Source organism: Glycine soja, chromosome 3 (assembly GCF_004193775.1).
Source record: "Glycine soja cultivar W05 chromosome 3, ASM419377v2, whole genome shotgun sequence".
NCBI lineage: Eukaryota > Viridiplantae > Streptophyta > Magnoliopsida > Fabales > Fabaceae > Glycine > Glycine soja.
The window spans coordinates 45,060,895-45,087,487 of NC_041004.1; the positions used below are offsets into that span (position 1 = coordinate 45,060,895).

At 30.9% G+C, this 26,593-nt stretch overlaps 3 protein-coding genes across 5 annotated transcripts in view; 1 reads left to right on the top strand and 2 right to left on the bottom strand.

Annotated features, from left to right (window-relative positions):
- Positions 1-3,518, bottom strand: part of LOC114407527 (GDSL esterase/lipase At1g09390-like) — a 19,866-nt gene extending 16,348 nt beyond the window's left edge. Inside the window, exons 1-4 of one of the 2 annotated variants that reach the window (XM_028370656.1) lie at positions 3,192-3,518; positions 2,790-2,855; positions 2,415-2,603; positions 1,921-2,081 (exon numbers count right to left, since the gene is read on the bottom strand). In XM_028370656.1, the coding sequence (XP_028226457.1) occupies positions 1,921-2,081; positions 2,415-2,603; positions 2,790-2,855; positions 3,192-3,432 (657 nt within the window). In that variant the 5' untranslated portion in view covers positions 3,433-3,518. The remainder of the gene's footprint in view (positions 1-1,920; positions 2,082-2,414; positions 2,604-2,789; positions 2,856-3,191) is intronic. The other variant, XM_028370657.1, reaches the window with a different exon arrangement.
- Positions 3,519-9,240: 5,722 nt separating this feature from the next.
- LOC114407528 (WAT1-related protein At1g09380-like) lies at positions 9,241-12,669 on the top strand. 2 transcript variants are annotated; one of them, XM_028370659.1, is made up of 7 exons: positions 9,241-9,507; positions 10,556-10,618; positions 11,099-11,215; positions 11,327-11,576; positions 11,652-11,810; positions 11,948-12,099; positions 12,247-12,669. In XM_028370659.1, the coding sequence occupies exons 1-7, from the start codon at positions 9,332-9,334 to the stop codon at positions 12,428-12,430; spliced, it is 1,101 nt and encodes a 366-aa protein (XP_028226460.1). In that variant the 5' UTR covers positions 9,241-9,331; the 3' UTR covers positions 12,431-12,669. The 2 variants fall into 2 exon arrangements, with proteins under 2 accessions (XP_028226460.1, XP_028226461.1); XM_028370660.1 differs by lacking the exon at positions 9,241-9,507 and adding an exon at positions 10,286-10,365.
- A 1,795-nt stretch (positions 12,670-14,464) lies between these two features.
- On the bottom strand, positions 14,465-17,692 carry LOC114407529 (galactinol synthase 2-like). Its single transcript, XM_028370661.1, has 4 exons — positions 17,248-17,692; positions 15,634-15,954; positions 14,988-15,122; positions 14,465-14,885 (listed from the first exon to the last, which is right to left on the bottom strand). Exons 1-4 carry the CDS (start codon positions 17,584-17,586, stop codon positions 14,685-14,687), a joined length of 996 nt encoding a protein of 331 aa, XP_028226462.1. The 5' UTR covers positions 17,587-17,692; the 3' UTR covers positions 14,465-14,684.
- Between the last annotated feature and the right edge of the window lie 8,901 nt (positions 17,693-26,593).

The window sequence follows — 26,593 nt, forward strand, 5'->3', positions numbered from 1 at the left end:
AAATAAATAAATAAAAAAATGAAAATGAAAATGCAAGACATAAAATAAACATGATGCTAAAAATAAAAAATGCAAGACATAAAGTAAATATGATGCACAAAATAAAAAATAAACAAAATAAAATAAAATGCAAGACATAAAATAAGTATGATGCTGAAAATAAAATAAAACGAAAATAAAAATACAATACAGAAAATAAATATGATGCTAAAAAAGAATGCGAGACATAAAAATAAAAATGCAAGGCAAAAATAAATAGGGTACATAAAATAAAGAAAATAAAAGTGCAAGACAAAAATAAATATGTAGCTGGAAAATAAAATGCAAGACAAACAATTAAACATGGTGCTGGAAAATAAATAAAGAAAATAAAAATGCGAGGCATAAAATTAAATATGATGCGTAAAAATAAAAATGCAAGACATAAAATAAATATGGTGCGTAAAAAAAAAAAAAAAAAAAGAAAAAGGGAGTGCAGTAAGGAAAAGGGGGGGTGAGAGTAGGAATCGGAAAAGAAGAAAAAGAGAAAAAGAAACTGGGCCAGAGAGGAGTCCAACGGGCCAGAGGGGAGAACCGGACCGGTTTGGTTCAAGGGAAAAAACCAAACCGGTCCAGCCTCTATATAAGGGCTAGGGGGCCGGTTTTTTTCATTTTTCAAAAGCTTTTTCTCTCTCTTCTCTTTTTCTCTCTTCTCTTTTTCTCTCTTCTCTCTCCTCCTTTCCGAGGTTCTCAGCGGCCAAGAACACCCTCCGGCGCGGCGGCCGCTGGCGGCGCCACCGTGCCGGAGTAGCTCAAGTCCCCCCCTTTTTTTACCTCTCGAACCCTCTTCACTCACTCGTTATGAATCTGAGGTTCGTTTTCAGAAAACGCGACACAGCAAACCTAGATCTAAACTTAAAGCGGGTAGAATCCTACCCTTTTCTTTCGTGTTTGGTTGGGTTGAAACGGTTTTGGGCTGGTGACTGGTGAGTTAGGGCCGTGTAGTGTATGGTTCTGGGTTCGTATTATTTTGGTTTATGCCGGTTCGGTTTCCGTGGTCTGTGCGATGATTGGGGTACGAATCGTGTGATTTGTGGTTTGAATGTGTTTCGGATTTTGATTCTGTTGGCCTTTTTTGTGGTTGATTTGTACGGCGGTGGGTGGTGGCCTGAGGGAGGTTGCGTTGGTGGTTTGTGGTGGCTTGGTGGTGTTGGTTCGCGGAGGAGGAGAGGGGCGGTTCTGATGTAGGCTTGGCCGATGGTGGTGGTTCACGGAGGAGGAGGGTGTTGCTGAGTGGTGGCTAGTGGTGGCTTGGCTGTTCCGGCATTCTGACTGTTCGTATTCACCTCTGACGCGCACAGTAATTAATGCAGCATTTAAAGGACATAATTAGGGTAAAAAACGAAGAGCCCCTCTGGGCCTGGACCAAAAAAAGAGACCGAAAAGAAGAAAAAGGAAAAAAAAAGGAAAGGAAAAAAAACAAAATATAAAACAGCAAAAATAAAATAAAATAAAATAAAAAAACGAAAAAAAAATACTAATAAAGATATTAATAAAAAACGGAAATAATAAAAACACTTAATAAAAGGAAAAAAAAAAGAAGAAAATAATAACTAAAAATAATAATAATAATAATAATAATAAAAAAGGTAAATAAATAAATAAAAAAAAGGGCGTCTTCAAAACAAAAATGAGGTATTTTAAAATACCTCCCTGCCGAAATTTCATCTGAAATGATGGAAATTTCCGGCTTAAAAGACGAGAAAAAAGAAATAAAACGGGTCAAAAATGGGGTATGACAGTTAGGATCACTTTTATGGTTACACTGAGCCCCTTCTACCAACCTAAATCAACAATCATCAATACTAAACAAAGAAAATTAGTCAGATTCGTTGATAGTGAGCGAGTTTACTAAAACATTTTGAAGAACGCTGGACTGACCTTAACAGCATTCTCAATTTCAGTTATAACTGCTGGGATTTTCTTGATGACTTGCGCATATGACAGATTTTTGGCAAATGAATCAGCAAGGTCATTTTGTCCAATATCAATCAAGTAGAGTGCATCACGGAAGCCTTCATCATTGATCAAATTTCTTGCACCTACGCAAGTTTACAGTGCAATCAGATCATTCTTAAGTACAAATTCATAAATGAATATGAATTTTTTCCCAGTTAAAGAAATACTATTCAATGGTTTTACTAGCATTACAACAATGTAATAATACCTCAACTCAACTCAAATTGATGTATACGGATAAGACTTTCTTTGAACAAGAAAAGTCTAATTTTAGAACAGAGAAAAATATGACACTAAGTGTCAAAAAATCAGTGTTGACATACATGCCATTGTCAAATACTTAACACAAGGGACACAAAGACTGTTGAGAAAAGTTATTTCTAAGTTAAGTAAATAAAATAGCAGAGGAAATGTACCTGCGGTAACAAGTTCAAGGGAGCGAGCTTTGAAACGCCGGAACTGCATGACCTGTATATTGAGGGAGAAAGGAACATATTTTGGGAGAGTAGAGGACCCCACCACTGCAAAGTTTGCTCCATTTGTGAATGAGGTTCCAGACAAGGCGTCCAAGTATGGTACCAACAAACTTGCATTCAAACTCAGGCCTGCAAATGTATTTTGAATAAGAGAATGCTAGAGATATCATGACCGGTACCTTTCAAATTTGAATAAGGACTTTCTTATCCATAACTTGTACATAGATTTGTTCGATAATAATAATAAGAAAACTGTATCAGAGATCAAATCTGACGGTGGAAGAAGCAGGTCCGCGAGCGATAACCACCACCAACCTCGTAATCGCACGTCGTCACTAGCCAGAGGTGCGGCATTTGGCCCTCGATCTCCGTGACCCGTGGCTGCTCGATGTCGAATTGGTCGGAATCGGAGGGAAGGGAGGACAGGGTGCAGGAGGGGAGATGGAAGGTTCCGAGGTTGGAATCTATGGCGTTAGATGAAGAAAGAGAGGAATGGGAAAATAGAAGAATACGACTAAATTAAAGAAAGTGTAAATTTTTACACTCGTTATAGTAAATTAATTGTTTTTAAATTTTAAAATTAACAAAATACTAATATTTTTAAGACAGAGAAAAAAATAAACGATACATTTGAAAAACTAAGAACATGTAATGTAATGAAATTTTAAAGTCGAAAAAAAGAATTATGAAAAAGCGAAGAAGGGAACTTAGACAGACAGAGTAGGTCGATGAGGAGGCGACCATCGGACAAGCGGCCAGTGGATCTGTGAAAGAAATTGCGGCCATTGGGAGGATTTATAGGGAAACCGAGTCCGGAGGCGAGTCCACCCGTGTCCGAGTTGGAATCGCCGAAGACGAACAGCACTGGAGCCTTATCGCAGCCAGCCAAGGCTATTTCTGTAAAACAAGAGAGAAGCAGCAGCAGTGACACTGAGATTGCACCGCCACAACCCATCATACTGTCACTTTCTTGTGTCGGTTAGGCCTTCAACTTATATACACGCCCCTATCCTACGCTCTGCTCTGCTCAGCTCAGTTCAGCTACACGCTCATAATCATAATCATTTCAACTAATTACACCATAATTAATTTTGTTCATTTTTTATTTTGATTTATTAGGAATATTTTCATGAATTAATTATTTAATTTTTAATAAAAAAGTATTTTAAAAACGTAAATATATTAGTGGCCTAGTTTAGTTAAGTTTTCCTTTTCTTTAAAACCAAAATTTCCTCCAATTAGATTCTATATAAAAAAATAGTTTTTGACTATTATTTAATAAAAATTTCTTTTATTAACTTTTTAGTTTAAAAAAATAGGCATTTTATAAAATTAGATCACACTATCTGTGTATAATATGATAAATTGGTCTGGATATCAGTTTGATTATAGATCTAATTTTAAAAAATTCAACACAACAAGACAAAAAACTTAAAAGGAATCCTTACAACTTGTTTGTTTACGATCTATTCTTAAAAAATATTTTCTGATTTTAAAAATAAGAAAAAAAATTCTGGGATAAATGGATGAGAACTTAAGTTCGATCCTCATCACTGTTATTATTAAAAAAAAATTATTAAAGTAGGTATGAAATCTTTATTTGTATTTTATTGTCCTATGAAAAAGAAATTATATAAGAGGATTCCCCCAACCGCAATTCAATATATCAATATCTATCCTTTTATGGGTCACTTTTTTTAATAGTTAAAATTATAAATTTGATCTCCCATTTTATCTTTAATTTCAGATTTTATTTCCTAGTAAAATTTGTCACGAATCTTGTTCTCATATTTAATCAAACCAGACAATGTTGGTTCTCTACCACAATTAGACGTTAATTGTTCAACTCCATGAAAAATGAATTGTCACGTGACAATCAACATTCTTTTATAACAATTAACGTCCACTTATGGGTTGGGAGACCAACATTACATGATTTAATTAAATAAGAGGATAAAATTCGTGAATAATTTTATCGGGGGACAAAATCCAAAATTAAAAACAAAATGGGAGACTAAAAATATAATTTTGTTTTTTTGATAAAAATAAGTGATATTTTATTTTCACTTACCACTTTTCACTATTATTCATTTTCTTTTGTGTGTCTCATAGGAAACACGGAGGATGGAAATATACATGAAGAAAAAAAAAGATAGAAATAGATATATAAAAACAACTATCTTTTTGTTTCAGATGAAAAATATTCAGGAGGAAAGTTTTTATTTTTATTTTTGAGACCCACAAGAAAATTCTTATCCCTAAATTGGTATGAAATGGAGTGAAAAATATTTTTTTTATATGTTTTTTTGTTTATTTTCTTAAAATACGAAATATTTATCATACTGTAACATATAAAATTAAAATAAAATAATATATATTTTATGTTAGGAAAACAAATAATAGAGCAAAATGTTTTATTGTTTTCATTAAATTTAAATTTTATTATTGGCAATCAACCATTCATTCCAAGTAACCTTGTTTTGTTCATATTAAAGTAACCTTTATCTTCTTTTTCCCATTTTTGGTTGGGGATACTAAAGCCCAAAAGAAAAAAGAAAAAAAAAAGAAGGTAAAAAGTGACTCATGAGGCATATTCACAGTCTGACTATAAAGGTCCTAATTGACCTGAGTTTGCTAACCAGTTATCATAACCCTCCCCCATTGGCTTATTTTAAAGATGTGTAAGCTAGAACTATATTACCCAATTTTTATCCTTATCTAAAACAAGCTAGATCTCTCCCAATAGGGTTGAAGCAATGGTAGAAAGAAGGACAAGTCCTCTTAACCAAAAGGAGTAACTTTAACTTGGTAGTCTCGCTAGTTCAACAATTACTACCTTCCGAATGTTAGTTACGTTCAGATTCATGTCATCTGTGATATTTTATGAGTTTGGGAGTTGGGACGAAATAATTTATTAAGATTTCATTATATATGTATTAAGTTTTTGAACCCCTTCTAACTATGACTCTGTGATCATGGAGAATATATAGTAGCTATATATGGATTAATTTTGGAAAAGTTTAATTGATTGTAATGCATATCGTCACACTTTAAAAATCAATTTTATTTTGGAAACATGTTTGGATAATTTTTCTCGTCTTGCCTATTAGCAAGCTATCAATCACAAATCAAATATCAGCACATTAGAAACACTTATTTCAAACGAAAGGTTTATGACTTCGCTGTTATTTATTATTTTTCCAAACTTTCATAGTAAAATTTCAAATTCTTAAATATTACTACTGGTTTATTTTTTTATTTTTATCAAAACTTTTTTATTTCCAATATTAACTATTCATATTTTGAAATTATTATTTTTAATTTTTTGGATTTAATTTTTTCTTCTTATTAAATCTAAACTTAATTATATTTTATGTAACAAAAGTGAATTAAAGCCATTTATATTTTCTACACCAATTAAAATAAATTGATGTAATACATGTGTAGAATACAATAACTAATGACTGAAGTTGTTTGAATAAATACTGTGACATATATGATTTTTAATAATATTTTTTTATCTAACACTTCATAAAATGTTATTAATTTTTTTTCATAACAAACATTTAAAAAATGTTGTCAAATATAAATAAATGCTACTAATATATTTTTACAATAGTCTATTGTAACAACCCTAAATATCATTACATGAAACACTAAGATGTTAACACACAAAAATTATTTTTAATCCCTTTAAAAATCTTAAATTAGTTTAATTAATGAAAATGCAAATATTTTTTTTTCATACATACAAGTATGTCATATAAACATCATCCAAAAAAAGTCCCCAAAGTCATAAAACATATAAGTGCATATACTTCAAGGAACTACATCATCAAAACATCACGAACAAATCTCCAAACAAAATTCAATTAGGATCCCATTCATGGAATAAATACAATATAAATCTATGAAGATATATAAATCCTAAGTTTATCTCCAATAAGACAAAACATAAATAAATGACGAAGGGTTGGATCTTGCTCTTAAGTTCATCACCAAGTCCACATCAATTATGAAAGACATGATTCTTAGAGGCTACATCATAATCTACTCCTGTATCAAGTGACACGATCATCACAGTTCAACAAAAAACGCAAGGATAAACTCATTTTGAAAGAAAACATATAAAAGAAATATAAGATCAATACGTTAAAAGTGATATAAAAATCCCTCACTTTTCCAACGGTCATGTACTACTACAACTCTTCAAGTAACACATCATTCTCAAGTCACACAATCATCAGTGCACATGTTTAACTATCATGTCACGTCATGTTGACACCTTACTCCCAGAAGATTTCACCTTTTGAGTGATTAATCCAAGTGCATTCCTTAACATAGTCACACTTTCTATTCTCTAATCTAATCATTTGGGGAGACTTGAATTAATCATGTGGAAGAAGTATGGTTTTATAAAAAATGGAGGAAGTATGATTTCTAAGGAAACAAAAAATGAACTCAAATAGAGGAAGAAAGGAAGATTTTCTCACCTAAGATTAGTCAACAATCACTAAAGGGAGGAGAAATACGCTCTCTTTATGCACAACAATACTAAAGTTCAAAGTTTACTTATGGTGGTTTCTTGGAGAAGAGAAAAATATGAAAAGAATTGTGTTGAGAGAGAGAGTTTGAGCATAAATGAGGGTTTTAGGGAGATATAGGGTTTGTGGAAAGATTTTTTCTTTCTACACCTATGTATTTGCTAAACTCACATCTCTTTCACTAATCATCACAAATCCATCTTTCTCTAGGTCCTAACTCACCATAAACTCACTAAACACATACAAATATAAGCAAAGCATCATCACATCAATCATTAATTAGTTATAGGCATTCAAATATAAATTTAATTACTCTTACAATTTAATTAAATCACTTGAACAAAAAAATTAAAAAAAAAACACAACTTACATTTATCAAATGGTATCTATAGCCCACTAAAGGTGACATATATAGTATTGAAACTTTTTCATTTATAAATAGTTATAAGGAAAAAATGAAATAAATTTCTCACATAAATTAAATTCAGCTAGTATAAATTAAAATTAATTAGTTTTTGAAGAAGCTAAAATTAGCTTATGAGATGTATCAGAGAATTATTTTAATTTTCTTCTTATTTTTTTCTCTTGTATGATTGGAGAAATTTATCCAAAGATAACCTAACTTATTTATATTAAAATCCATTGGGTTTGTTTGCTAGTGGATTTTTGAGTATTTTATACGAAATTTATTGTCCTTATTTTAAAAAAAGGAAAACTTAATTATACATTGATTAAAATTCAATGAAAATAATCAAAATGCTATTGAATAAATAAAAATTATCCCTACAATCTCTACATTTAAAAAGGGATTTTCATGTCCAAAAAAATAATGCTTATATTAGTAATATTTTGCTCTTTATCATCTCTTGTACTCTACCTATACGTGTTGATTTTGTTTCTCGTTATCATTATAGTTTGGCTGCATTACTTTTCCTGAAATAAAGCCCGACACTTGTTTGGATCCTAAGCTGAAGTATACCCTTAGCCTTACCTTACGTATGAATTAATTAAGTCCTCGGATTATGCCGTAATAAATGAATATGTGCCACATATACAGATCTAAAATAAGCATTTTGCAGTATTAAACTGCATATATCACTACATATTAATTAATAACTGGGTTTTGCTAAGCAGTACAAGTATTGATGATTTCATTATTAAGCAGTACATTTAAAATTTTATTAAAACGCGGTTAATTATTTAAAAAAGCAGTAGTAATCATTAAATTCATTTCTCGTTTTTTAATTGATAAAGATTTTTTCATTAGAAAACTTTCTATTTTTTCTTTATATATATATATACTTCGTGTTCCAACACTAGTTAACATTCTCTTTTGATATTTTTTTTTCTCTCCTTTCACCACGTATATGTATTAGTGACAAATTGGACGCGACGAGAAAAAATAGATGATGACTCTTACCCATATATATAGAAAAGTTTGAAATCTAGATGGTTAAAGCAAATGTCTATATATATTGTATTAAGACAGCATTATAAAAAACGTTTATTCAAAATTAGAAACAAACTTCTCGTGAGGGTAAGTGAAGGTGAATATGATAATATAGGAATGGAGTAAAATCTAGAAAAACCTTGCATTTTGAAAGTTTGCCTAGTTTAACTTCAAAGCCATCTCTCCTAATAGGCCCTTAGATTTGGCAATATGAATAAAAGAGATCTGCACAGTCATAACTGTAGCCTGGAAAAATTTACTTCACTTACATTTCCCAAGGCAAAGGAGTTAAATGATATCATAAATTGTAACAAACTTGACCCTTAAAAATTAAAGGTACCTGAAAGTGAAACTTCCCCAGTCTCTCTATAGCTGTTTTTATTTTGAAAATGCTGCTTAATTCAAGGAAGAGAGAAGGCATATGCAATGTGTTGCAACGTGGAACAAGCCTGGGGGTAGGGTGTGACTTGTGAGAATGAATGGTCCTACAACGAGAAGTGTGATGGTCCCTTGATTTTATTGCTTTTGTTGACATGCACATGACTGGAATCAACTAGTTATTATAAGTTACCTTCGTCACTCTAATGAATATTGAAAGCTACCAAACCCCGCACAAAAGCCTAAAGTGCAGCAAGAAATCGATGGAAACCCCGTTTCTTTTGTGTAATAAAAAAATAACAATAAACATTGAATTGCAGCTTGTCACCGTTACTTTAATTTGTCTGTTACTTCACGAAAGTTGTACACGGCTCCTCTTTATATAAACACGTATAGTATTGTCTCTCATGCATTTCATAATTCAAATACAAAACTCTCTCTAAAGTTCAAAGGCAGAGGAGTGAAATTAAGAGAGAATTAATATTATGGGTGCCGGTCTCGTTGCGTTCCTCTTAATGGTTCTTGTACAATTGGTCTATGCAGTGATGAACATTACTTCAAAGCTTGCAATAGAATCTGGCATGAGCCCTCTTGTCCTTGTTGCTTATCGACAACTCTTTGCAACTGTGTCCATTGCTCCCTTTGCTTATTGGCTTGAATGGTAATTATATATATACTTCCCTTACTGGTTTTGTTTTATTTCATATATATACACAATGCATGCATGAAAGGGTTTGATCAACTTTGAAGCACTTATAATATTCTCACATTGAGTGTCACCGTCGATATCCCTTTTGTTTTGGTTGATTCATATGTGTTATTTATCTATCTATATATGTTTCTTGTATCCAAAAAATGGAGTAGAGAGACACTCAAAAGAAAAATGCTACATGTTCTGATGATTAAGTAGCGGACTTTCCATTTATTTCACAAAAATAATCATTAGAAAAACAGTAAGGCAAATTTAGCATCCTTCCTAACTAGAAAAAGAAAGAAGTTGTTTTTCTACATGATTAGCGTCGTCGGACTATATCATACTCAAAGGTTTTCAAACGGTTAATGAAACTGGAAAATAAACATTCATGCGTGAGGCTTTTCTTGCCTAGCTACAAAGGAAGAACATGCATGAAGAGAAGGAGAGAAGAACACAAAAAAAGTTAGCAACAAGGCACCAACCATGCATTAGTCGCAGTTAATGGGGGTAATTAAGCTCCTATAGCTTGATTAAAACGCATGTTATGCATGAACTCTTTGTCTTGTTCTCATTTGTGTAGAGTGTAGAGACCAATAAACGATGACGACGCTAACGTTATGCATGTAGGACGCGTTATGAGTCTGTGGGCATGTTACGTGCCAGCAACTTTCTATTCTTAAGACCAAGTAGTGCAACACGTTGCACGGAGTTTCTTAAAAGGATATAGAGTCATAGATTTGCAGTAGCGCATGACTTGAATATGGCAGTTTCATTTATGGCTTGTCTCGTACTTCTTCGAAAAATAATCTCGGTGGAAATTGCCAGGTTCTTGTTGAGGCAGGCATTAACTTTATTTATGAAATACACAACAAAAGAGTAGAGAGAGTGAATAGAGACAAGACAAAGAACAAAACTACCCTGATCAGTAAATGCATCATGCATGAATGAATTTGTAATCCTTTATTAGGTTTTGATAAGTCAACTTCATTTTTTTTTATCTCTCCTTTCCTCTCAGGAATACGCTTCCCAGGATCACAAAACGTCTTATGCTTCAGATATTATTTTCGTCCCTGACAGGGTAAGCTTTTGGTCTTTTTATATCCTTTTATGCTCAAGTTGTAATATCTTTTATTTGTTTATTTATTTATTTTGATTATCACACCAGATTCTACTCTCTTTTTTTTTGTGAAATAATTCAAAAAGAAAAACCATAAAGCCATCGATAACTGAATAGCCAATTAGTTTGAAAAAGAAGTTAACCCGAAGCAACTTCAAAATGCAGAAGTATACAGATAATAATTTGTTCCGCATGCAGACTTCTTTAATCTACTAAGACCATACAGAAGTGGAATAAGATGAAAATTATTCATGTGAAATGGGGGATTGGAAATTCAGTTATTTATACTTTAAATTTTTAAAATTATTTATTCAAGTCACTGAAAGAAAATATTGATAAAATCTCTTATAGATATATAATATAGTGAAGATCATGGACTATATATCTCGTTTTCATGAGCATATTGGCATTTTAATGACACACCTCAGCTTGAATATGCAGAGTTACAGGAAATCAGATGCTTTATTTTGTGGGGCTGAAATATTCATCCGCTACAATTGCATGTGCACTGACCAATTTGCTCCCAGCTTTCACTTTTATCCTTGCAGTTCTCTTCAGGTTGGTAGCAAACAGATTGAACCTATAATTTATTTCCACACTAGGCCTTCCAAATGGCCAAAAATTAAAGAAAGTTGGTATTTGATGTTTTAATTTTTTATGGTTAATTAGACAAGAGAATTTGGGAATCAAGAAGAGGGCTGGGCTAGCAAAGGTATTCGGGACAATATTGTGTGTGAGCGGAGCCTTGCTTTTGTCATTTTACCATGGAAAAACCATTGGTTTAGGCCAATCAAGTATTCACTGGAGATATGCTGAGAAAATGGAAGGAACTAGCTCTTCTGGCAAAGGAAACATGTTTCTAGGCCCTTTAGTCGTAATTCTTAGCACCCTTGTTTGGGCAGCATGGTTCATAATTCAAGTAAGCATCAATGTTTTGTTTTCCCTTTATATATTAGAACTTAGAGAATCATTAAGTTTTGTTTCCTCTTTTCAGAAAGACATAAGCAAGACTTTTTCAGCTCCTTACACGAGCACTGGCTTAATGTGTTTCATGGCAAGCTTTCAATGCATCATCATTGCCGTGTGTGTCGACCACACTGCCTCAGCTTGGTCACTCCACAATGCTATGAGACTTTCCTCTGCTCTTTATGCGGTAGGTACATTAATTCATTATGCAAGCTTCTACATATGAACATTAATTACCTACTACTATTTTTAATTAACCTCGTCAAAGAATTAATTAATAATTTCTTTTAACAAATAGTAACTATATGCTAATGTTGGTTCCAGGGAATATTTTGCACTGGATTAGCGTATTGCCTCATGTCGTGGACCATTGAGAGAAAAGGTCCTCTTTATGTCTCTGTATTTACCCCTTTGCAGCTTGTCCTCACTGCCATTTTAAGCTGGGCTTTACTTCGTGAGAAATTATACGTTGGAACGTAAGAAATCACGTGCATTTTATTTACTTATAACTTATCTATAACTAGTAAATAAACTATACATGTTGTCTTTTACAATAAATATATATATATATATATATAAAATTAAATTTGAGTCATACATATTTTGATTTGGTTTATATATAGTGCCGTAGGGTCTCTCTTGATAGTTTTGGGTCTCTATTCTGTTCTTTGGGGAAAGAGTGAAGAGGTGAACAAGGAAGACGGTATTGAAGATGCATTTAAAGAAGCAGTCAAGGATCCGAAAAATGACATGGAATTGCAATCATATGTGTCATCCAATGTTAATAATCGTTGTGCTATTGCATGAAGAAGGACGAGGCAGAGTGAGATTCGTCGCAAGATGCTAGTAGCTAAGGATTGACAAGTTTCGGTTATTTGACTTTTTTTTTTTTTTTTTTTTTTGCTCCTACTAGTAAATTTGAATTTTGAATTTTGATATGTGTGTAATCTTGTGTCACATTTGAAAGTGGTCCACAACTCTTTGCAGTTGCATTGCAGACATATATTATTATTTATATATTAACCCGGAATCAGTTATCCCTTTAATATGTGTCAGAAATGTTAAACTATGATTTTAGTCCGAATCTTACAGTAGGGTACTTTTCAAAATTTCCATTTCTTTAATACGATTCGATATAAGATTATGGAACTAGCTATAATATTGATACAAATGGTGTTTACTAGAATTTAAATATAACGTTTTATATATATATATATATATATATATATATATATATATATATAATACGCTTTTTATTAATATTGATACAAATGGCATTTACTAGAATTTAAGTATAACGCTTTTCCTTACACCACACCTCTCACTTTCCAACATGCTCTGTTCTAAAACCAGAAGAGAAGATCTGATTCTTGTGTTAGATCACTACTTCCAGATTCACCATTATCAATAACGGGGAGACTCCAAAATCTGTTATCAAAGTCTGAGTTTACTCTTGCCCACACCTCAACCTTTTTATATAGCTAGATAGAATCACTCAAAGTTGACACTTACCCTTCAATAAAATGATTAAAAAGTGTGACTTTTGATGATACTCTTTTTTTTTTGCAATAAGTTGACACTTACCCTTCCAAGGAAATATTGCACTTGCATACTTAAAGCTATATGATACACTAGAGATTTGTTTTATTCCAACATTGTTTACCGCATTGTCACAGTCATGTTTCTTTGTAGTCAGGTAGCAAAAGACATAATATACAAACTACATATGATAATTGATGTTTGGACATCCATCTATATATGGTGAGGATGTGCAAATCACGTGCCTTATTGAAAATTTAAACTTTCATTTTTAAAAAACAAATTGTTATCGTTGAAAATTTAAACTTGCCTAGCAGAGTTTCATACCTGAATTCCATTTTATATACATGTTTTGAAAATATACAAAAAAATTTACTCTTTAAATTATTAAAATAATCCAAGGAAACACAATTTTAGAAAAAATATATATTTTTGGTTCCTATACTTTTTGGCAAACGTGGTCAAGGATTCTATATTTCTATTTCTATATGTATAAACTTCGTCATCAAATTTTATTAAAAAAATGTGGATTTCTCTCCTCTTTAAGAATCATAATTTTTTTTTTATAGTAAGAGGGACAAAATCTGTATTTTTTAAAAGTTTGAGTACCAAATTCATCAATATGAAAAATAAAGGTATCTTGATCACATTTAACTAAAAGTATAGAAGTAAAAACATATTTTTTTAATTTTTTAGGAGTTAAAGTATGTTACTATAAGGGCATGAATACTTTAAACCTCTTGCATCACTTGGTCTTTCAGGTATATTTCTCATATCATATTTAATCTCTCCTATGATCAAATCTTGCTTGTGAAACTGATTTGGATTCCATGCATTCACACATTTAATAATTTGGAAACTTCAGATGAAAATAGGATAATTCATGATTTATTTCAGTAAATCAATGTTAAAGAGCACATTTAAAATTTGAGTGGTCCAATCTTCATTCAATGATTACAAATATAGATTAAATGAATGCGTGCATGCAATTTGACTACACTGTATAAATAGTATTATGCTATCCTCTCTGCTCTACATTAAACGTATTGTTGTATATCAGTTTTATGTTAGTGACAAATGAACTTGATCTTTGTCCGCTAAACTCTGCCTTGCCGTTCCTTCTCTTTTTTCATTATTAAACCTCATTTAATTTGGTTGCTTTTATTTAAAAATCCATCGGTAACATTTAATTTTTAGCAATATTTTTTATGAAAAATAAAAAGAGCAAAGTAAACATGCCTTAAAATTTCATTTAATAAAATTAAAGATATATATATATATATATCCACAACTCTTGATCAATGAAAACAAATTAAGTAAAGGACTCATATAATTAAATCTTAATAATAATCAAAAGCTGTAAGACGTCACATGTGACTTTGTATACAAAAAGGTCATCCAAATTAAAACTATAGACGTGGTTCGTTCATAAGACCCAAAAACGAAAAAAAAAACAAAAACAAATAACAATACATATATACTTTGTCGTTAATTAGACTTTAATTTGTAGCTGTGAATCATATTAGGCAGCAGAAGGTGCTGGCACAAACTGAAAACCCCCAGCATCCAATAGTACTGATGTGAAACGTTCCACATTGACAGAGTTGTTATTGTAGTCCAGTGTCTCATCTTCATATATGTCCCACCACTTCTTCATAAGCATCTTGATATCTTCCCTATCCATGTTCTCTTCCTTCCCAGTGAACCTCCAAGGCTTAGACCCCTATAGTGTGTAACACAAATGAAACATCAATCATTAACATTACCAACTAAAAATCAAACAAAAAAGTTTAATTAATGAATCTATTGTGAGATGAACACTTACAGCAGCACAGTAATGAACCACTTGAACTTGATCAAGTTCAACATTCTCAGGGTGACGCCACAACATGGCCAGCACAAGGTTGTACACGTTCGGTATTGGCTTGTACTTGTCCTTGAAGTACATGTTCAGAAAGTCCTATATCGACACGTACATGAAAACAAATTCACAATTACACTTCGAAACTCACATATTCTAATTTATTTTTGGTTAAATATATAATTTTGTTGTTATGTATATGTATTACAAATTCTCAATTTAATTAGTCTTTGTATATCTTTTTTCTTTTCTTTTTATAGGCAATTTAGTTTCTGTATATAAAAAAAAAGTGTATTAAATCGATCACTTTATACATACAAACGTTATCAGAGGATAATCCCCTTATATATCCTTATACAATATACATGTATAGTATATTTTTAATTTGATTCCTACATGTATAACACGCAATTTTAATCCAATTCTTACTAATAAAAACTAAATTAAGAATACATAAGGAGGTTAACCGTGCTAAGGACCAAACTTATAACATTTACACATAAGACCAATTTAATAATGCGACACATGGTGCTGGACTAATGAAATTAAATGTGTAGCTTTATATTTTTTTTTTCATGTGAAGCATGCTATTAATTGAGCAAATATATACCTGCTCAGCAAAGGACGTGGGCTTGATGACTTGGACAGTTTGGAGAAGATGACGGTAGGTGTTGAGATTAGGCTCATAAACAAACATGCCAGCATTGAAATATAGAGGAGGTTTGGTACCAAAGTGAGAGGGCCATTGAACCTTATCAGGGCACTGTTGGCAGTACCCAATCTGGAACTGAGGGGTGTGGCTCCAAGTCTTCTCGCAGAAACAATCCATCACCGCATAGAAATAATTATTAGGAAGATCAAACAAGTGGTCAATGTTTCCAAAAACTTGGATGTCGCCGTCTAGGTATATCATCTTCTGGTACTCCACGAACTGCAAATAATTTCATTCACAATATAGATCAAACTAAACTATGTCAGAATTAAAAAAAAAAACTCGGATCAGATGATTTTGTTTTCAATAACGAAACTAATAAACTATTATTTATTGATGAAAAAATAATTTTGTTTTCACTACACCCTACTTTTTGGTAAATTCCAAAAATTTATTTTTGAAAAATAGTATTTCTAAAAAAAATACAAAACATGAAAGACTGCAAGAGAAAATAAAAGGGTGCAAATAAAGATAATTTTTTTTGCTAAATTTATTTGATTGTTGCATAAATAAACTTGCTTTAATAATTTATTAGGAGCTTGTAGATTTTTTTTAAAACTTTACTGAAACTAATATTTTTTAAAACGTTAATTTCTAATTTTTATTTTTATCTTTAATATATTTATTCATTTTTCTTATTATCTTTTTAAAATAAATTATGATATTATTTTTTCATCATTTTATATTTTTTAGTTATTTTAATACCGAATATTTTTAATTTAATAAATTAATTTTTAAGTTTTCAGCTTCTAACTAATTTTTTTAATTTTCAAGTAAATTTTTAACTAATTTTATCTTAAAAACAGTTCGGGACTTTAACTTTTAGGTACAAAAATTATATTGAGCTATAAACGTGTACTACACTTGTTTAAGTACAAAAATGGTATTCCATCAAATTCAGAGGGCAAATAAAATATCGGTTTCTTCCTCATTTTGTTCCTGCAATCATTTTTTTTTTTTTGTCTTCATAGTTTAAAATAACATATTTTTTCCCTATAATTATAATTTTTTTCAACACTTGAAAGCGAGGACAAAAAAAATCTTATAATTATAGGGAATATTGAAATGTTTTAAACTATAGAAAAAAAAAAGCTTTGTAACTCTAAGGATTTAATGACTAATTAAATAAAAAAAATATAAATGATTATTGAAAGGGTGGAGAGGGCATCACAAAACGGTTTCCACTGTACCAGACAACACAAGGCAATAGAAAAGGTGACAGAATCTCCCAAACTCCTCCAAATTAAACGACCAATGCATACTACGTGTAACCCACGCAACCATAAAAAACCAAACCCACTTTGTAAAATTACAAACTTGATTTACGGTAAATTTATTAAAATCGTGATACTAATATTAATTTTCAACCGTTAAAACTGTATAAAATCTTCTATACTGATACGTGTACTAAACTAAAAAACCAATTGACAGAAAAGGTTAAGATATGTGTATATATATATATATATATATATATATATATATATATATATATATATATATATATATATATACCTCCCAAATACGTAGCTTGGAGTAATTGATGACATAATAGGCCATGGCGAACTGGGTCTGGTTCTTAGGAGGGTACACAGGTTCAATCTCCCTGACAATGCAACCTTGGGATTTGAGAATCGCACGATGTTCTTCAGGAACATCTGGTAACACAGCAACCACCAAAGGGTACATGCTTTTGGCCTTTCTCAGTCCTTTGGCCAAACCCACAACACCCTTTACATAATCACCGTTTCCAGCAAGAAAAGTCACAAAGGCACGCCCACTACTTCCTCCATGAGCTTTGGGTAATTGCTCAGTGGTGGCATTGGCAACAACGGTGGTGATGTTAGGTGCCATGATATTGAAAAGGGAAATATATAGAAAGAAAAGGTTTCGATGAGGGAATAAGAAATGGTTTGGTTTAGTAATTAAGCAAAAATCACTGAAGAGGTTGGTTGTTATGAATTGTAGTGTGTGAGAAATGGTGACTTATATAGACTTTTTGGCCTCATGGAGTTGGAGGCTGTTTCTTTCTGCTAGTGTAGTTTGATCCAACGGTTAGAGAGATGCTCTCTGGATCCTACGGTGCCAAACCGTTTTCATTGAATAATCAAGCTTTTGCTTAATTAATTTATATTATCATTTTAGTCCAACTTTTAACGTTTTCTACCTATATATTCAATGTTGGAGTTAGTTCGATCTCAAGCACAGTAACGAAATCTTTCTATTATAAAATATAATATACTTCATATCACTATATTCTAAAAATCCATATGCTCAAGATAGCGCGAACACAACAATAATAGAGCGAATATCCTCGTATATGGCAATTCAACCGTACCACGATTATTCTGATTCATTTTTATGACTTAATTAAACTTTTCAGTGTATGAAAATGCCTTTTCTTATTGCAAATACGTTTAAATGGACAGAATGAAATCAATAAATTTTCTGATTTTAAGCTTTTCTTTGAAAGCAAACGATCAAAGATTGTATCAAAATACTCTGAAATTTGATTATCTATAGACCGCTAGTTAATTTGATTTACAAACAAAATATATAAATTTAGAAGCTAATATTTTAAGAAAAACTAAAACTTATTAAAATAAATTTATTTAAAAAATTAAAAATTAATTGAAATATCTTGCCAACATAATATTAATATTTATAATTATTTGATTTCTGTTAAGAAGAAATTGCAAATAATATATTGTGTTCTTTCTGCGCTATTGACGTAAAAATGTTATTAATTTTACTCTTAACGTAAAAATATGATTTGACTGATCACGTATTTAATATTTAGTGTGAAAATAAACATGCATTGGGTTATGTTTGACTTGATAATTAATTATGAGTTTGATAAAAGTTTTTTTTTTATGATTTGTTTCAATAAGTTTCTCTGAAAGTATTTTTAGGAGAAAAATATAAGAATAAAATAAATGAATTTCTACATAAATTAAGATGAGTTCTTCATTAATCAATTATTAATTAATCAATTATTAACTAATTTGTAGATATCTTTTCATATTTTAGAAAAACTATGTGAGAGTTTCTACAAATTAGTTAATGATTAACTAAATATATAACACATTTTAGTTGATGGAAAAAAATCATTTTTCTTATTTTTTCTCTTAGAAATGCTTTTAGAAAAATAATGCATCAAAGTAAGCTCTCAGTTGTTTCTAACATTATTTAAAATATTACTTGAAATAAAAACATTAACTTCTAATTTTTTATATTTTCTTTCTATTTCTATACTTAATATATTTATCTACTTTCTTGATTAGCCCTTTAAATAAATTATAATTTTTTTATTTTTTTATCATTTTATATTTTTCAACTGCTTTAACAGTTAATCTTATAAAATATTTTTAATTTAATAAATTAATTTTTCAACTATTAACTATCAACTCACTTTTCAGTTAAATTTTTAACTAATTTTATCAAACATATCTTTAATAAGTTAAATTTTCTATTTTTAGCTATTAATTTTTAACTTGTAATTAATTTTTTAGTTAATTTTACCTAAAAATAACTTTGTGATATGAGAAATATTTACCTTGATGGTATTTACATGTTTTTTTAAAATATTTTTTCATCTTTTTAAATATCATATTTTCTTAAATTTAAACCATGTAATTTGGTGTCATTCATATTTTTATTTTATTTTATCATTAAGTGGCGTGTTTGTTTACCTTTTAATCTTGTTAATTGTGACGAAATTTACTTCAATACTTTTAAATATTATGATTCTTTTTTATTTTACTACATATTTTCAAGAGCTACCTGAAAGTGAGACGTGAGTTACTAGATGATATAAATTATTGAAAAATACAGAGACCATTATAGCTTAAATAAGACAAATCCTACTTTGATGTAAACAAAAAAAAAAAAAAAGACATTTCCTACATTTAATTTATTATTATTAGGTTTCACTTTCTTTTATTTTCTTGATATTTTTTCACTATGACGTCGACTGGGAATGCGAACAATATGAAAATTGTTAGCGTGTTGCTATATTATCTATCAACGAATTTTAAAACTATCTAGCTAGCAAGCAAAACTTATAAAATGTCGGTGGTAAACTAAAGAAATTGATCGCAATTAAAGTCAAAATTGTGATGTAGACATACGTAGTATATTGAGATTATTTATTTTTATGTGATAGTAGTATTAGAAAGAATTTTTTTATTAAGTTGATACAAAATATTTACTAATTTTATTGTTAAATAATTTATGTCAGAAAATTTAATCAAATATGATTTTTTCTTTCAAATCATGTTTTGATATCATATGACTCAAATTCAAAATTTTAATCAAATTTTTATTTAAGAGTAACTATTGCAGTATCACTTGGACAACGATTCAGTACTGTATTTATACGAATTTATATACACCTTTCAAGACTAATCTTAGATTTTGATTTAACTAAAGAGGAATTTGTAAAGTGTAAAGGCAAAAACAAAGAATATTATAGTTTTCTGGTTAACTGCCACCGCCCGCGCAATAGGAATCATCACCGACTTGCCCTACTACCCCCACGTAATTAAGGGATTCATTTTGTCCCACCAAAGTCACCTCGTGCCGAGCCACGTCGATCGTTATTGACACTTGCCTTTCTATTAAACGATTGTTCTTAGGGCATTTTCCGGGTGAGTCTCTTATATGAATTTCTTAATTATTTTTTTGTAATTTTTGTAATATTTTTATATGGTTCCCATAATGACATGTCACTCATAAAAAACTCATACAAGATTTTATTTCGACTTCGACGTAAAAAATCCAAATATTTAAATTATTTTATTATACGAATAATTAATTTATTTTTTAAGTTTTTATGTATACAAATAATAAATTTGAATAAATGTCCTCCTCATCAACAATGTCTCTCTCGTCGGACCCTCCCTTCCTATGTGTCAATGAGGCCTCCATCATTAGACTCCTCCATGCCGAGCCACACCACATGTCGAAAAAAGACTACCTCCACTGTTGCCGTGACAGCTTCGTTGACGTCATGATCCGCTTGGACGTCGTCAACTAAATCTTAAAGGTAACGTAAATAATAAACACAGAAACTCCTTATGCATGAATGAATGTTGGCAATGCTGCAAGTCGGTTTTTTTACCAAAGTACACACACTCTCTCTATTCTTTTCCCAAAATACACTACTTTGGGTATTTATTCTCAAAGTACACCTGTTTGGGCAAACTTCAGGGAAGTCGGGTTCTCACACTCCGACTTCCGTTCTTCTTTTTTTTTTTTTATAAAAAAGTTTTTATATTATTAAAATTAAATTTTATATTATATAAAATTATTTTTAAATAATTTGAAAATTAGTTATTTATTAAATTAATTTATGTAATATTATTTTATAATTTAATTTTGTTATTAAGAAAATGATATTATTAAATTTAAGTGTTTTTGTTATATTATTTAAATTATTTAAGATATTTTTTGGTGAATATATGTTTTAAAATTTGAATTTTGTATAATAATATATTTATTTTAGTAAATATTTATTTTGTATAATAATCTGAATTTTAAAATTTTTAATTTAATTATATTATATAAAATTATTTTTAATTGATTTGAAAATTATTTATTTATTAAATTAATTTATGTAATATTATTTTATAATTTTTTGTAAAGAGAAATATACATATAAAGAAAAATATAAAAATTGGATAAAATTAGAGTATAATTTTTTATTTATGTTATATGTAATTGTGTAGTTAAATTTATGTTTTGTTAATTTTTGTATGTTCTTGTAATTAAAAAATAATAAAATTAGTTAGTAGTATTAAAATACAGTAAGAAAAACACCGCAAAAAAATATATGACAAATCAGTCATAGACAAAATACTCAAATTATAGTAACTGAAATGATACTCGACAATAATGAAACATATTAAAAATTACACTTACAATGCAAACATAACAAAACTAATGAGGATATGAAATATGTTGTACAGAATACATGTCTTCTTCTATTTAGATTACTGGTTTGCTAAAAATAGCCAAAATTTCTATTGTGCAGAATCGTTTCCAATAGTTGGATTGTGCTAACACTTTTAGCACGTCTTCATCATTTTTCAATTCTGTTATGTCATATTCAATCAAATTTTCGGAATACTTAGAATGACCTGGTTGTCGAAAGAATAATCGTCTAACCAATTGTGATCCGTGAATTCCATTAGGGGGAACACCTGTAGGTGTAACTTGTTTGATTAAATCCTTGAGTTTCTCCATGCCACATCCCGAAGGAATGCCAAATCTTATTGGATTAGTTCCAGTAAAGGAGTAACCCAAAAACTCACCTTGACGTGGTATGTTCCACTTCCCGTTGTAATACATAATTGCATCATGAGTAGGAGTGATGGTTGATTGAAGCAGGTTGAGTATAGCATCCGGTGTTCTAATAATGGTACATAATAATTCTATAGGGCCAACACACGAGTATTGCTCATTGCACATTAACATTGTGTAAACATCATCATCATTTTTCAATTGTAAAGATTGAAAAAAATATTGTTGATCTGCATCTATGAATGGCTGTCGGTAGTAGATTTCATCCAGTAATTGATCGTTGGTTAGTTGAAGGGTGTTGTGCATTCTACGCTTGAGTGTATCAAAAGAACAGTTGTTAGGAACTCGCATTGGTGTTGGAATGAGACTTTGAAAATAAACACCAGTTTGGTTGTAACTGATTGATCCATTTGGAAAAATGAAAGCTAATCTGGAGTTAGTAATGGTCTGACTGCTTGTTTCTCCCAAAAATGACATAGTAATAAGATTGAACTTGGTTTGTGAAATTATGTTGTGTGAGATTGTGTGTTTGTATTGTGTCTGTGTTGTGTTATTTATAGTTGTACGAGTATTCTGCCACGTTGATGTGTATTGGAATCCAATGTTTCTTTTTCCTTAGTAAGTGATGTAGCAGACGTCCATTATAATTTCAAAGTGAACAAAGAGATTATGAGTTGTCCATCTCATGTCAGTTTTGCACACGTCTCTAAAAATTAAATGTATCACCTGTAAAACTGACATGAAATGGACAGCTCATAATGCAGAGTGTTGTTAATTTGGACTGTGATTTTTCCCATGTAATTAAAGCAACAGATGTTCATGATGAATTTCAGAGTGAATAAAGAGATGATGGGTTGTCCATTTCATGACAGTTTTGCAGGTGAGACATTTAATTTTTAGAGACGTTTGCAAATTGCAGAGTATTATCAATTTGGATTGTGATTTTTCCCTTGTAATTAAAGCAGCAAACGTCCATAGTTATTTTCAGAGTGAATAAAGAGATTATGAGTTGTCCATTTCATGACAGTTTTGCAGGTGAGACATTTAATTTTTCGAGACGTATGCAAATTGCAGAGTATTGTTAATTTGGATTGTGATTTTTCCCTTGTAATTAAAGCAGCAAACGTCCATAGTTATTTTCAGAGTGAATAAAGAGATTATGAGTTGTCCATTTCATGTCAGTTTTGTCGATGAGACATTGAATTTTTAAAAACAGTGTAGTGTAAATGACAAAGTATTGTGAATTTTGACAGTTATGTTACCATGTCAACTACTGCAGTAAAAGTGGGTAAACTGAAAATTGCTAATTTAAATTTAAAGGAAAAATTATTTCAATACGTAAAGTGATAACTGAAGACAGACATAAGACATTACATGAAAATCTCAAAGAAGAAATAACTTAGACATGAATGATCCGTAGATTACAAATCCCGTTTGAATATAGGTTCGTGGGATGGAGACAGGTTACTTCCTTCGGGCCCGGAAGAGGAGTTCGTATCACTATCATGGTTTTTGAGCCAACAAGTCTCGTATTCACCTAAGTCCTCAAGATTAGAGGTTGAGCCATGTTGGTTGCCTGGTGGGTCATTATTGTGACAAATTATGGCAAATAACTCCACAAATGGTAGTGATGGATTGTTGTAAAAAATGTTGAACATTTGTCGAATATCAGCATCATCTCGCAGAATAAAAGATGTGTACATATAACGTTGTCCTGACTCAAATATAGGGCACCGAAAATGGAGATGTTGGATATGTTGTTCTGGGTCAATGTTTAGTTTTTGGTGAACAAGTTCAAGCAATTGTGTAAAGGTTATGACCTTGTCGACCATGAAAGTTTTTGTGTTGTTACTAACGAAGGTGGTGCCCTCATTAGTATTGCAAATTTGGCCGTCGTAGTAAACACAAACATATGCAGTTAGGTGACACATTGTGGTAGGGATTGAGATGAAAATTTGAAATTGTTACGAATGTCTTTAGCTGTAGTGGTATTTATAGAATTTGGTTATAATTGAGTGAGTCACTAGTTAACTGTGCATTTAGATAAACGGGTAAATGAACACTTAAGCATATTTACAAGGGTCCATAATGTGCAAATTGCTGAGTGAAAACAACAACTGAGTGGAAAAAAACTGAGTTGTCCACGTCATGTCAGTTTTACTGGTGCGACATTAATTTTTTTAGAGATGTGTGAAAATTGTCGAGTGTTGTCAATTTCAACTGTGATTTATCCTGGTAATTGATGGAGCAGAAGTCCATTATAATTATCAGAGTGAAAAAAATTGAGTTGTCCACGTCATGTCTGTTTTAATAGTGCGACATTTATTTTTTTAGAGACGTGTGTAAATTGCTGAGTGTTGTCAATTTTAACTGTGATTTATCTCTGGTAATTGATGAAGTATAAGTCCATTATAATTAGCAGAGTGAAAAAAATTTGAGTAGTGCATGTCATGTCAGTTTTACTGGTGAGATATTTATTTTTTTAGAGACCTATAGAAATTGTCAAGTGTTGTCAATTTCGACTGTGATTTATCCCTGATAATTGATGCAGCAGAAGTCCATTATAATTTCAGAGTAAAAAAAAATTGATTTGTGAAAATTGCAGTGTGTCACGAATATTTTTTTTTTGAAGTTTTTGACGTTATTACCATGGAAAAAGTGTTCAAATCATAGTTTTTTTTTTATTTTGTACTTGTATTTTGAGGTGCTAGTCGATGGAACTGGTGCACGAAATAATTTTTTTTGGATTCTTTGACGTTCAAACTATAGAAAAAATGAGTCACAAACATCATTAATGTGTTGGACATAATTTTAAAAAAAATGCAGAACATGGGCTCTTAAACATAGTTGCAAGGGTCCAAATCATAGTTTTTTTGATTTTGTACTTGTATTTTGAGGTGCTAGTCGATGGAACTGGTGCACGAAATAATTTTTTTTGGATTCTTTGACGTTCAAACTATAGAAAAAATGAGTCACAAACATCATTAATGTGTTGGACATAATTTTAAAAAAAATGCAGAACATGGGCTCTTAAACATAGTTGCAAGGGTCCAAATCATAGTTTTTTTGATTTTGTACTTGTATTTTGAGGTGCTAGTCGATGGAACTGGTGCACGAAATAATTTTTTTTGGATTCTTTGACGTTCAAACTATAGAAAAAATGAGTCACAAACATCATTAATGTGTTGGACATAATTTTAAAGAAATGCAGAACATGGGCTCTTAAACATAGTTGCAAGGGTCCAAATCATAGTTTTTTTGATTTTGTACTTGTATTTTGAGGTGCTAGTCGATGGAAATGGTGCACGAAATAATTTTTTTTGGATTCTTTGACGTTCAAACTATAGAAAAAATGAGTCACAAACATCATTAATGTGTTGGACATAATTTTAAAGAAATGCAGAACATGGGCTCTTAAACATAGTTGCAAGGGTCCAAATCATAGTTTTTTTGATTTTGTACTTGTATTTTGAGGTGCTAGTCGATGGAACTGGTGCACGAAATAATTGTTTTTGGATTCTCTGACGTTCAAACTATAGAATAAATGAGGCACACACATCATTAATGTGTTGAACATAATTTTAAAGAAATGCAGAACATGGGCTCTTAAGCATAGTTGTAAGGGTCCAAATCATAGTTTTTTTGATTTTGTACTTGTATTTTGAGGTGCTAGTCGATGGAACTGGTGCACGAAATAATTTTTTTTGGATTCTTTGACTTTCAAACTATAGAAAAAATGAGTCACAAACATCATTAATGTGTTGGACATAATTTTAAAAAAAATGCAGAACATGGGCTCTTAAACATAGTTGCAAGGGTCCAAATCATAGTTTTTTTGATTTTGTACTTGTATTTTGAGGTGCTAGTCGATGGAACTGGTGCACGAAATAATTTTTTTTGGATTCTCTGACGTTCAAACTATAGAAAAAATGAGGCACACACATCATTAATGTGTTGGACATAATTTTAAAGAAATGCAGAACATTGGCTCTTAAGCATAGTTGTAAGGATCCAAATCATAGTTTTTTTGATTTTGTACTTGTATTTTGAGGTGCTAGTCGATGGAACTAGTGCACGAAATAATTTTTTTTGGATTCTTTGACGTTCAAACTATAGAAAAAATGAGTCACAAACATTATTAATGTGTTGGACATAATTTTAAAAAAATGCAGAACATGGGCTCTTAAACATAGTTGCAAGGGTCCAAATCATAGTTTTTTTTATTTTGTACTTGTATTTTGAGGTGTTAGTCGATGGAACTGGTGCACTAAATAATTTTTTTTGGATTCTCTGACGTTCAATGACCAAGACGATGACCAGTCCCACAAGGTGGTGGACGCCGATTACGTCGAGGATTTCTTCTTTCCAGTATGACTGGTTCTTCCACGTCATGATCATGTTGTTGTTCTATGTTAGTATTTTCAATGTTGGTTGTTGCAGCTGAAGAACTTTCACCTTGTTCTCCTAACGAATGCGGTGCATCGAACTGTTGTAAAGTAGCTAGATATGATGCCGCTGAATTTGGTGTATTGAAATCGACGCCAAATAAATCGGTCAT

Bases quoted from the DNA above. Each gene is read 5' to 3' on its own strand.
- LOC114407528 (XM_028370659.1), top strand. From the start codon at position 9,332: ATGGGTGCCGGTCTCGTTGCGTTCCTCTTAATGGTTCTTGTACAATTG. The intron at 10,619-11,098 runs GTAAGCTTTTGG...TTGAATATGCAG, and splicing joins TTATTTTCGTCCCTGACAGG to AGTTACAGGAAATCAGATGC. The intron at 12,100-12,246 runs GTAAGAAATCAC...GTTTATATATAG, and splicing joins GAGAAATTATACGTTGGAAC to TGCCGTAGGGTCTCTCTTGA.
- LOC114407529 (XM_028370661.1), bottom strand. From the start codon at position 17,586: ATGGCACCTAACATCACCACCGTTGTTGCCAATGCCACCACTGAGCAA. The intron at 15,955-17,247 runs GTATATATATAT...AATTATTTGCAG, and splicing joins CCAAGCTACGTATTTGGGAG to TTCGTGGAGTACCAGAAGAT. The intron at 15,123-15,633 runs GTATATATTTGC...GTGTCGATATAG, and splicing joins CCACGTCCTTTGCTGAGCAG to GACTTTCTGAACATGTACTT.